This window comes from Lactuca sativa, chromosome 3 (assembly GCF_002870075.4).
Source record: "Lactuca sativa cultivar Salinas chromosome 3, Lsat_Salinas_v11, whole genome shotgun sequence".
Lineage (NCBI taxonomy): Eukaryota > Viridiplantae > Streptophyta > Magnoliopsida > Asterales > Asteraceae > Lactuca > Lactuca sativa.
In genome coordinates, this window is record NC_056625.2 from 8,139,478 (window position 1) to 8,151,951 (window position 12,474).

Genomic DNA, 12,474 nt, shown 5'->3' on the forward strand with positions numbered 1-12,474 from the left:
TATCTCCTCAGCTAGGGGAAAGGAGCCGGCGCGGTAGCGGCACGTCACGCACACACTCTCCGGTTTCCGCATTTACGAGCTTTTCTGGGATTTGTACTCTGATATTTTAATTGAATGTATGAATTGGCTTTTAGACATGATTCACTGGTGTGATATTCTGATCAGACAATGTTCTAGCCTTTTATATTTTCTAAAAGTAATGTTCTTTTAAAACGAAATTTTTGGTCATGAAAATTGGGTCGTTACTAGTTGGTATCAGAGCCCTGGTTTGAGGGATTCGGACACACCTTCGGGGGTGTCTGAACTCAAATCGAGGGATTAAAAGATTTTCTGAAAGAAAATGTTTTTGAAAAGTGAGAAAAGAATTTTGAGAAAGAACGAAGTGTGTGTGATGTGCGCGACCGGCCGAGCTCGAGTAAGTATTCCCCAAAGTACCCATACAAGTTTATGTTATGTTTATCAGCTTTCGTAGAACAACATGCTAGAATAGGACTAAGGATCTAGGAGTGATACCTTATGTGCCTGCTATTTGTGTTTTAGTTGTATGAAAATTGCATGCTAGTTTCGGGTAGACAGTAAGTAGGATAGCCTGATTAGGTTATGCCTGGTAGTATGAGCTTAGCACTTTATGCTAGCTCAGTTCCTGAAGTTGATGGAGTTAGTTGAGATTGTTACCCTTTATCTGAATGCTGCTTGCTTTGTGCTTCGTGGGGCTCTGAATAATGGGAGTTAGCCATTAGGCGAATGCGTCACGCCACGTGTGACAAGGGTTGAATAATCTTAGAGTGCCGGATTTGATCCTACTGCGCAGCTCTTGTTTGAGTCCAACCGTTGTAGGGACGAGTCGGATACTCGAAGAATTATTTGGGCCTCGTCACATGTGATGGTATTCGGGTAATGGCTAACTGGCATTACAAGGAGGCCTGTAGCAGCTGAGGACTGGTTAGAGTGGAACTAGAGATTTCCCTAGGGCAAGCCTAGGATGAGTATAGCAGTGATCAGCGATAGTGAAAGGGATCTGGTGGAGTCGAGGCAATCCTTGAAGAAGGTACGGATAGATGTGGAAGGTAGTATGGGCCCGTACTACTGAAAGCAGAGGATCTGTACCCGAACCAAGGATGGCCAAGATAAGACCAGGGAACTTGTAAGTAGATGTGATCCCTCAGGGAGTATCAGTATCACTAATGATTGTTGTGATGTATTGCAGAATGGTGGTACTCCGATCGAGGCCGGTAGATGGCGGCTCAGGAGAGGGGTCAGGTTCGGGATCAGGTTCCGAGCCAATTGATGAGGGGCTACGTGAGTTCATCGCGTCAGAGATCACCAGGGGTATCCTTGAGTCGACTCCCATTATCTTTGGGTTGATCAAGGAAGGGATCATGGAGTTGATGGAGGATCGCCTTCGGGCATTCAGGAGTGATATGGCATCTAGCCAGTCAGGATCTCGCACGCTGTCCTTCAAGGACTTCAGGGGCAGCGGTGCGCCGGATTTCCATGGGGTGAAAGACCCCATTGTTGCCAGGCGATGGATTGCAGACATCGAGTCTGCCCAGTTGACCAGCTTCTGCCCCGAGGGGTCGAAGGTGAGGTATGCAGCGAGATGTCTACGGGACCGAGCCCGGGATTGGTGGGAGTCAGTGGGTGACTCGTTGGGAGCCTCAGCTATCGAGGCTATGACCTGGTCGGACTTTGTGACCAGGTTCAGGGCAGAGTTCGCGCCGGCGGTCGAGCTTCAGCAGCTGGCCAGGGAGTTTCTTGACACGGAGGCTGTGGCGGAGATCACCGCCAAGTTCAGGGAGAGGGCTTTGTTGGTGCCCCAGTATGCCGGTGACGAGGACATGAGGAGGACTCGTTACCATGATATGCTACGAGCTGACATCCGGGAGCATGTTAGCTTTTCGGCTTGCCCTACCCTGGACTCCATGATTGCCAGGGCAAGGGAGAGGGAGATAGATTTGGAGCACATCCGGAAACGGAAGCTAGAGGAGGGTCAGGCAGGAGGGGCTTCGGGGAAGAAGCCCAAGGGATCAGATGGTAGGCCGAAAGGTCAGTCAGGACCGAGCCGCTGCGGGAAATGCGGCAGGTCGCATGTGGGGGCATGTAGGATGGGTTCAGTAGGCTGCTACAAGTGCGGCAAGGCAGGGCACTTTAGCAGGGATTGTACTGCTCCAGTTTCAGCTATTCAGACATCAGAGTTGCTATGTTTTCACTGCAGTCAGTGGGGCCACAAGAAGGCCAATTGCCCCCAGTTGACAGTTTCAGCGCCAGTGAAGGCGCCAGCTCCAGCGACCCTGCGGATCACGGATGGTCGGCAGGGCAAGGTAGAGGCTCCAGTGGTGAGAAGCCGGGCATTTCAGCTGACTACCGAGGAGGCACGCGCCGCACCCGATGTGGTGACGGGTATGATTCTTTCCTTCTGTCTTATTTTTATGATGTTATGATATTGATATGTGCTCTGTATGCTTTAGGATCGTTCCATGTGAACGGCATCCCAGTTCAGGTATTGTTTGATTCGGGTGCATCCCGATCGTTTGTTTCTCTTGCGCTTAGCAAGAGGTTTCATGAGGCTTCAGGAGAGTTAGATTGTCCTTTAGAAGTAGAGATTGCTGATGATCGTTCGGTGCGAGCATCGATGGTATTCCGAGATTGCGTTCTGCGGTTGTTCGAGGAGCGTTACTTGGTAGACTTGGTTCCCATACCGTTGCGTGGGAACAAGGTGATTATTGGCATGGATTGGTTGAGCCCTAATGGGGCGGTGATAGATTGCGCGCAGCAGCTAGTGCGGGTCAGGACCCCAAGTGGGGGAGAGTTGGTGATTCATGGAGAAAGGCCGCAGTGTGGACCCGCTGTATGTTCAGCAGCGAGGGCTAGGCGCTATCTCCAGCAGGGATGCGCAGGTTATGTCGCGTATGTGATGGATACCCGAAAGGCGGGTAATGCATCGATGAGCGAGGTTCCGGTGGTTCGGGACTTTGTAGACGTCTTCCCAGAGGAGCTTCCTGGGATACCTCCGGAGCGACAAGTGGAGTTCAGGATCGACCTTGTTCCTGGTGCGGCTCCGATAGCCAAAGCGCCGTATCGGTTGGCTCCTCCCGAGATGCAGGAGTTGTCTACGCAGCTGCAGGAGTTGCTAGACAAGGGGTTCATTCGTCCGAGCAGTTCGCCCTGGGGAGCCCCGATTCTGTTTGTGAAGAAGAAGGACGGGTCGCATCAGATGTGTATAGATTATCGGGAGCTGAATAAGGTAACGGTGAAGAACCGTTACCCGCTTCCGAGGATTGATGACCTCTTTGACCAGCTTCAGGGCGCATCTTGGTTCTCCAAGATTGATTTGCGTTCGGGTTATCATCAGATGAGGGTCAGAGAGGAGGATATGCAGAAGACCGCGTTTCGGACGCGCTATGGCCATTATGAGTTCGTGGTGATGCCGTTTGGGCTCACCAATGCTCCTGCCGCGTTCACGGACCTCATGAACCGTGTATGCAGACCGATGCTGGACCGGTCTGTGATAGTCTTTATCGACGATATCTTGGTTTATTCCAAGACCCGGGAAGAACATGAGGAGCATCTGAGAGAGGTGTTAGAGACCCTGAGGAGGGAGAGCTTGTATGCCAAGTTCTCCAAGTGTGAGTTTTGGTTGCGCGAGGTGCAATTTCTGGGACACCTCGTCAACCAGAACGGGATTCTGGTCGATCCGGCCAAGGTCGAGGCCGTGATGAGATGGGAGGTTCCGAAGTCTCCATCTGAGATTCGGAGTTTCCTGGGATTGGCAGGCTACTATCGGAGATTTATTCAGGATTTCTCCAAGATAGCCGTGCCCCTGACGCGGCTGACAAGGAAAGCCGCGGTCTTTCGGTGGGGACCCGAGCAGCAGGCTGCATTTGAGACGCTGAGACAGAGATTGTGTGAGGCGCCGATCTTAGCCCTGCCAGAGGGCGTAGAGGATTTTGTGGTTTATTGTGATGCGTCCATTTCTGGGTTGGGCGCGGTGCTGATGCAAAGGGGGCATGTCATTGCTTACGCTTCGAGGCAGCTCAAGCCTCACGAGGCGAACTACCCGACGCACGATTTGGAGTTGGGGGCGGTGGTATTTGCCCTCAAGATTTGGCGACATTACCTCTATGGGGTTCGGTGTACCGTCTACACGGACCACAAGAGCTTGAGGTACCTCATGGATCAGCCGAATCTGAACATGAGGCAGCGTCGGTGGTTGGATGTGGTGAAGGATTATGATTGCGAGATCCTTTACCATCCGGGGAAGGCCAATGTGGTGGCCGATGCGCTTAGCCGCAAGGCGGCGCCGATCAGGGACGTTTGCATGCGGATGACCGTGGTGACTCCCCTGTTGGAGCAGATTCGGGAGGCTCAACAGGAGGCTATCAAGGAGGAGCATCGGAAGAGCGAGCGGGTAGTAGGTCAGGTTTCCTCCTTCGATTATGATAGCCGAGAGTTATTGACACTACACCATAGGGTGTGGGTGCCGTATCGCGGAGGCGTGCGCCAGATTTTGATGGAGGAGGCGCACAAGTCCCGATTCTCTATTCATCCCGGGGCGACGAAGATGTATAGGGATCTTCGTCTAGACTGTTGGTGGCCCTGCATGAAGCGGGATGTGGCATGGTATGTCGAGCGATGTTTGACCTGCAGGAAGGTCAAGGCCGAACATCAGAGACCGCATGGCAAGATGCAGCCGTTGGATATTCCACTGTGGAAATGGGAAGATATCACGATGGATTTTATCACGAAGCTTCCCAGGACCGCACGTGGAGTGGATTCGATTTGGGTCATCGTGGATAGATTGACCAAGAGTGCTCACTTTATTCCGATTCAGGAGAGCATATCGGCCGAGAAATTGGCCGAGATCTATATCAGGGAGATTGTGGCACGGCATGGGGTGCCAGTATCGGTGATCTCGGACAGGGATGTGCGTTTCACTTCCAGGTTTTGGAAGAGATTCCATGACGAGTTGGGCACTCGTCTGCATTTTAGCACTGCCTTTCACCCGCAGACGGATGGGCAGAGCGAGCGGACCATCCAGACTCTGGAGGATATGCTGCGGGCGTGTGTGCTAGATTTCGGTGGTAGCTGGGATACCTATCTTCCCCTGGCCGAGTTCTCTTACAACAACAACTATCACGCGAGTATCGACCGCCCTCCCTTCGAGATGTTGTACGGACGGAGGTGTAGGACCCCGATATGCTGGGGTGAGGTTGGCCAGAGAGTCATGGGAAGCACCGAAGTGGTGCTCAAGACGACTGAGAGGATCCAGCAGGTCCGGAGCAGGCTTCAGACTGCTCAGAGTCGGCAGAAAAGTTATGCCGACAAGCGTCGATCCGATTTAGAGTTCCAGGTCGGGGATATGGTCCTCCTGAAGGTGTCGTCGTGGAAAGGCGTCATCCGATTCAGGAAGCGGGGCAAGTTGGGCCCGCGATTTATCGGACCGTTCAGGGTCTTAGCCCGGGTGGGCAAGGTAGCATATAGGCTGGATCTGCCAGCTGAGCTTAGCCAGATCCACAGCACTTTCCATGTTTCGCAGTTGCGAAAGTGCCTCGTGGACGATTCTGCAGTAGTTCCCTTGGAGGATATTCAGGTGGATGACAGCCTGAACTACATTGAGCGCCCAGTCGCAATCCTCGACAGGAAGTCGAAGGATTTGAGGAACAAGAGGGTGGAGCTGGTGAAGGTGCAATGGCAGCACCGCAAGGGTTCGGAGTGGACTTGGGAGCCGGTTGATGAGATGATGGAGCATTATCCCGAGCTGTTTCAGGATCGAGCAGCAGACTTCGAGGACGAAGTCTAAAATAAGTGGGGGAGATTTGTAGCACCCGGTTCCTGGTACGTAAATGTTATTTGAGTATTTCCTTTCTTTTAGCCTTGGACTCGGCGAGTCATAGGTCCGACTCGCCGAGTGGATGCGGGACCCGGGACACGTTTAAGTTGTTGACTCGGCGAGTCCATATCCTGGACTCGGCGAGTCACAGCTGTTGGATGAAACCCTAAGTTTCAGGGGTTTGCACCCTATTTAAGCAGCTTATCTGCCCAAGGCCAGCCCCCATTCTCTCCCCAGAGCTCCCAACCCTCGTTTGTGCTTGTTCTTTGAAGATTGAAGTTTTGTTGTGTACTTTTGAAGGCTTTGAAGGAAGGAAGGAAGTAGATCCAGAAGATAGAAAGCCATCCAAGCATTATTTGTGTCCTTCCAGCAGTTCCTTTGAGGTATAACCCGTTTTCCCCTTGATTCTATGCTTAAAACTTCATTTGGGTCCTTCTTGGTCATTTCCCCAAGTTTGTATGTGCATTATATGTCGTAATAAGGCGTTTGGCCTTTGGATCTATGCAAGATTGAGCTCCAAGAGCTCAGATCTGTTAGCTTTTTGGCCCCATGTGGCTTGTTAGCCCTAGATCTACCCTTTTGAGACATTTTGAGCCCTATAATCCATATTGGTGAATATCCACACGTAAAGTTGGAAACTTTACGTGTGATTCGTGTCCTAGGAGTCCAGATCTATGAATGGCATGGACTGGAATCGAGCAAATCGGTATATTTTAGGAGTGCATGGCAGCGACTCGGCGAGTCTGCTCGCGAGTCTTCGAGTTTGTCCCCTTTCCGTAGTGTCGAGTGAGCAGTGAGTCACAGGGTGTGACTCAGTGAGTCGGAAGCTTAACCCATCTATGGAGGTACTCGGCGAGTCAATGCCCTGACTCGGCGAGTTCAAGGCAATCTCCTTAGATCAAGAACAGACTCGACGAGTTGTTCATACAACTCGGCGAGTCTTAGCATGGGTGTTCTTCGGATGAAGATGGACTCGACGAGTTGTTCATACAACTCGGCGAGTAGGATGAACGACTTGAGTATTGGTCTTGAAGTCGAACCCGTCGAGTCGTCGCCTAACTCGACGGGTAGGATCGGGATTCAGGGCAGTCGTTTGCGTAGGGACTCGGCGAGTCGGAAAGCCAACTCGGCGAGTCGAGGTCAACTGAAAGTTGACTCTGACTTTGGCTTGGGGCAAGGTCAGGGGTAAAATGGTCATTTTACCCAAAGGTCAGTGAGCAGTGTTTGATTGGGTATATTGTGGGAATTGCAGCCGGAGGGTTTCCGGAGCAGCAGCAGCAGTAGTAGGTGATCAGTTCCCACGCAGACCAGCAGCTATTTCGAGGTGAGTTTCCTTCTCAGTAGGAACGGGTCTAGGGCACCAAGGCCGACCCGTGTAGACGAGATGCTAGTACTAGAGTGTGGGCCGAGCCCGTATCTCTGTTGTAGTTAAGTACGGTATATGTGTTAATAAGATAGTATTGCTTATACTTGTTGTCTGCGTGATACTTGTATGTTATGGGTTAGTGGTTGAGTGTGGGCAGGGCCCGTATCTCGCCAAGGTCGGAGTGTGGGCTAGGCCCGTATCTCCCAGATAGCGAAGTGTGGGCAGGGCCCGTATCTTCACGAGTGTGGGCGAGGCCCGTATCTCCCGGCTAGCGAAGTGTGGGCAGGGCCCGTATCTTCCCGAGTGTGGGCAAGGCCCGTAACTCCTAGCTGAATAGTGGTTGTTACTTGTTGCATGGTATGTGGTATTATGGGGGAACTCACTAAGCTTTGTGCTTACAGTTTTCAGTTTTGGTTTCAGGTATCTCCTCAGCTAGGGGAAAGGAGCCGGCGCGGTAGCGGCACGTCACGCACACACTCTCCGGTTTCCGCATTTACGAGCTTTTCTGGGATTTGTACTCTGATATTTTAATTGAATGTATGAATTGGCTTTTAGACATGATTCACTGGTGTGATATTCTGATCAGACAATGTTCTAGCCTTTTATATTTTCTAAAAGTAATGTTCTTTTAAAACGAAATTTTTGGTCATGAAAATTGGGTCGTTACATACACCTACAAAAGTAATGAAGCATCGTTCTCATGGGAAGCTTCATCGTTCATTGGCATGTAAATCTCTTATGTTGGAGCTTGGTCAATCAGGATTAAAGCATTCCCAAATAAAAAAGGCTGTTAATGCAATGAAAACTCCACAGGATCTTGATGTTACTTCAAAACAATGTGTGGATATATTATCTGAGCAACGAAGACAATACAAAGGTAAAGAGTTTTACGGGCTTATCAAACATTTCCAAGATAAAGCATTAGTAGATGATAACCAGTATTTTGTTGTGGATTTATTTGAGGACGGGTCTCCTCGAAATATTTTTTGGGCCGATGGAAGATCAAGGGATGCCTATACTAAATTCGGAGATGTTGTTGTCTTTGATGTTACATATATGACAAACAAATTTAAGATGCCATTTTCTCCATTTGTTGGGGTGAATCATCATGGTCAAACCATACTATTTGGTGGTGCATTGCTAGAAAATGAAAAGGAAGAAACTTTTTGTTGGTTATTTGAGCATTTTTTAAAGTGCATGTTCAACAAGCACCCATCTGCAATGATAACCGATCAAGATAAAGCAATCGGTAATGCAATAAAAAAGTGTTTCCAAACACTCAACATCGCTACTGTGCATGGCATATTAAGAAGCATGAGCTTGAACATCTCCGACCGCTTGTAGCCCATTATAGTGATTTTAAGGAGTCTTATAGATGGTGGGTAAAAAGTGATACAATTGAAGAATTTGAAACAGAGTGGGAAGTTATGCGTGGTAAGTATAACCTTGAAAATTGTTGTTGGATCATCGATATGTATAACCAACGAAAACATTGGGTCAAAGCCTACTTAAAGGATGTTTTTTTTGCCGGCATGACAACCAGTGGACGAAGCGAGAGCATTCATTCCTTTTTTGATGGATTTGTAAATTCCAAGACAATGTTGAATGAGTTTGTAGTTCAATATGATAAAGCAGTTGAATCTCGAAGAGCCGTTGAAGAAGATGAAGACTTTAAGACTATGAACTCAAAGCCAATTCTATCTTCTGTTCATCCAATAGAAGCAAAAGCAGGTGAATGTTATACCAAAAAGATTTTTGACATTTTTAAAATAGAATGGATAGAAGCTACACAAAATTTAACTCATGAAACATTAAGCAAATGTACAGAAGAAATCAAATATAGAGTTGGCCAAGTGGATATTGATAAAGCGCATTGGAGATTTGTTAGTTATCGTTTCACGAATCAAGTGGATGTCAGATGTTCGTGTGCTAAGTTTGAAACATATGGCATATTATGCAAACATAGTCTATACGTGATCAAGAAGAGAAATGTTCAAACCCTTCCTGACCATTATATTTTACCTAGGTGGACACTTGATGCAAGGTTTAGGTTGGGTAGTCATAGCGTCGGAATGCATGAGATCAATACCGAAAAGGAAGTTAGTGCCTTAACCCTATGGTATGTCCGTGCAAACTGTAACAAAGCAATCGAACATGCAAAAGACTCCCCTTCAAAGATAAAAAAGTTCAACAATTTAGTGATAAAGTTTTTAGAAGATGAAATTATTCAGAAAAAGCCAAATGGACCTCAAAACGTACCTCAAGATTCTTGTGTAGGAATTTCCCAGTTAGACATGATGCCTCATATATCTATTCAAGATCCAATTTTTCTTACTAACACGAAAGGGCGTCCTAAAAATGCAAACATGATTAAATCTTCTTTGGAGCTGGCAAAGAAAAAGAGAACTTGTTCTCATTGCAAGGGTCTGGGTCATTATGCTACTGGTTGTCCAAGCAGAAAGGTATTTTTTTTTAAGCTTTATGATTTTTGTAATCTAATGCTCATTTTTTATTTTTCTTTTTGGTATAGGCAGAGGAGGCTTTACAAGAGAAACAATGAAGCTATTTTTTTAAAGTTATTCTAAGGGTGGTATAGAATAAGAGAACTAGCTGAATTTTTTTTATTTGATTTACATAAACCAATGAAATTGGTTATTTGAGAGTTTTCATTACTATAATAAAATAACAAAATTGGTTATTTGATACTTGAGTTTTCTCCACTCACAATGTACTTTATACTGTTTATTTTAATTAGTGATTTAGTATCATGGGCTCTCATTTCTTATTGGTATTTACTGTTTAATAATTGTTTCATGTTTGTGTATAAGATCCGATCACCAGTCTTTGATTCTGTTATTATAATATATTTTATGCACCAAGTGTACCTTCTATGATACAATGCACTAATGAAACAAAGTGTAAGTACAATGCAATAATAGAAAAAAAAAATAGAAAGTAAAATGCTATAATAAGAAAAAAATTACTATAAATCATTACTTTAATATAGTCATAATCAATTTAAAAAATAAATTTACAACAAGAATTTTTCTTGACATCAAGTCTAATAATTGGCATTTGCAATCGGATGCAAAGTCTGACATTTGCAATTGAATGTGGGCGTCCTGAATAAAGATAGAGAGCAAGCAATAACAAAAGCATTGATGACCCTTTAATAAAAATTAGTTGCATAAATTGCAATATATACTATTATATATTGTAGCTTTGTTGTTGGTTTGTGAACTAAGCCATATTAGATGCATCCATGTTGATCTGTGTACACAAAACCAAAAAACCAAAAAGAAAGGCTTAAAAAGGTTTTAAAGTAAACATGATGTATCAACCAGCATGCCATCCCACTCTTGTACCTTTACCACTCTTATTTGATATATTTGACATCAAAAAATATGCAAATCTGTAAAGGTTAGAATATGTGCTCAATAATTCTGATGCTCTTGCTGACAACACTAGAGTTCCTGGAACATCATGCCTCTGTTGAGTAAAAAAACTACATACTAACTTTGTTAAACATGTTTTTTTGAATCAATATCAAATAATTAGTTATAATATCAAATGTGTGTATGCAGATTAATATGAATTTATGACTTAAGCTTTCAACCATAAACATGCTGATCTCATGAAGAAACTATAATTTGGTTTTTTTTTCCAACTGGTTTCCGGTACATCTAACGTGAAAAGATATACATCAAATTGAACTAATGAATTAGACTTACAACAATTTGGAATACTATCATACTAAATCCCAAACCTCAAATCGGTAAAAAAGAGAATTAAGAAAATCCCAACAGGATTAAATTGAGAAATCAAACCTGAAATTCTACTGTGATCAAGCACTGACAGCTTATACTGAACAAAATAGAAATACCCACCAACTAGATGACCTAAATACGTAGTGAACAGTGTAGTTCAATTAGTGGGAAACAACACGAAATTGACGACTTTAAGACACTGGGTACGTCTCTGTATTGTATGGCTTTGCTAAAATTCGATAGAGAAAGGGAATTTAGGATAAAAAGTAAGCCTATTTCAGTTCTGATCGTCTTCAATCTGTAATATGTTCGTCGTATTTGACTCTTCGGTAAGAAAGGTTCCGACAAAATTCTTCATATTCAATTTTTTTTGCCTATCCCAATGATTGGAGTAAAACGATAAGGAAGAAGGAAGAAGCACGAGAATGGAATTAACGGACAATCTGGGAGGTGTAGATCGATACGTCAGAAAATGATCACATGAGTATTTGAGGAAGAAAATCAGCTGAAAACGGTGGTGGGTCTATTTTTATATGAAACGACAGGGTTTTGGAGGTTCTATGCGTAAAGTTGGCTATATAACAGCCATATATTCCCAAAGCCATATATATATATATATATATATATATATATATATATATATATATATATATATATATATATATATATATATATATATATATATATATATATATATATATTAGGGCCCATCTTTTAATTTTGGCACAGGGCACTCAAAATCAATGGACTGACGACCCTATTTGTCCCAATGCCTCTTTTCTACTATTAGACTCTTGAAATTTCTTTTAGGAAAGTAGATTTCATTAGGTTTTGAAGGATTCATTTTCTATCTTGAAAAATTGCTTAATGTGAAGTGTAGTGACGTCTCAAAGCCTATTATGTTAGTTTGCTCATGCTGCTTTTGGTAATGATGCAAGGATCAATGTGTATGTTGATCGTCACAATGAACCGATGCCTTACTAGATTCAGGAAGATGTATGATCCCAATTGAACGACAAACAAGTGCAAAATAATAAATATCATGAAGTTTATCTGATAATAAAACTAATAAAGAACTATGAGTAATATAATAGTTTCATAGATAGAAAGAGAGATTTTCAGTGATGACAACGTTTCCGGATAGAAAAAAATGACGTTGATCATAGTGGTTTGAATGGTTTCGGAAAGAAAAAGGAGGTTGATAACTAGGCGGTGAGTTTTTAGGGAATTGGTGGATTATTTTCTAACAATTAAAAAAAAAAAAAAAAAAAAAAAAAAAAAAAAAAAAAAAACATGAGTAAAATGGAGAATTTTGATAAACTGAAACAAAATGAAACCAATATGCAACAAATTGAAAAGGCGGAGGCTAACAAAGAAAAGATAAAGCGTTGACGCCCACGACTAAATAAATATTTATTCTTTCACCTGTTTTGCTTCTTTTTAGATTCTTTTATCTCATATTCTCACTATCCATATTCATTATTCAAGGACGGAGTTCTCGTACTTTTTAG

General features: G+C 44.5%; 1 protein-coding gene across 1 annotated transcript; it reads left to right on the top strand.

Moving 5' to 3' along the window:
• The first annotated feature begins 8,728 nt into the window (after positions 1-8,728).
• Positions 8,729-9,756, top strand: LOC128132715 (protein FAR1-RELATED SEQUENCE 5-like). The gene is made up of 2 exons (XM_052769631.1): positions 8,729-9,658; positions 9,727-9,756. The coding sequence occupies exons 1-2, from the start codon at positions 8,729-8,731 to the stop codon at positions 9,754-9,756; spliced, it is 960 nt and encodes a 319-aa protein (XP_052625591.1).
• The last annotated feature ends 2,718 nt before the right edge of the window (positions 9,757-12,474 follow it).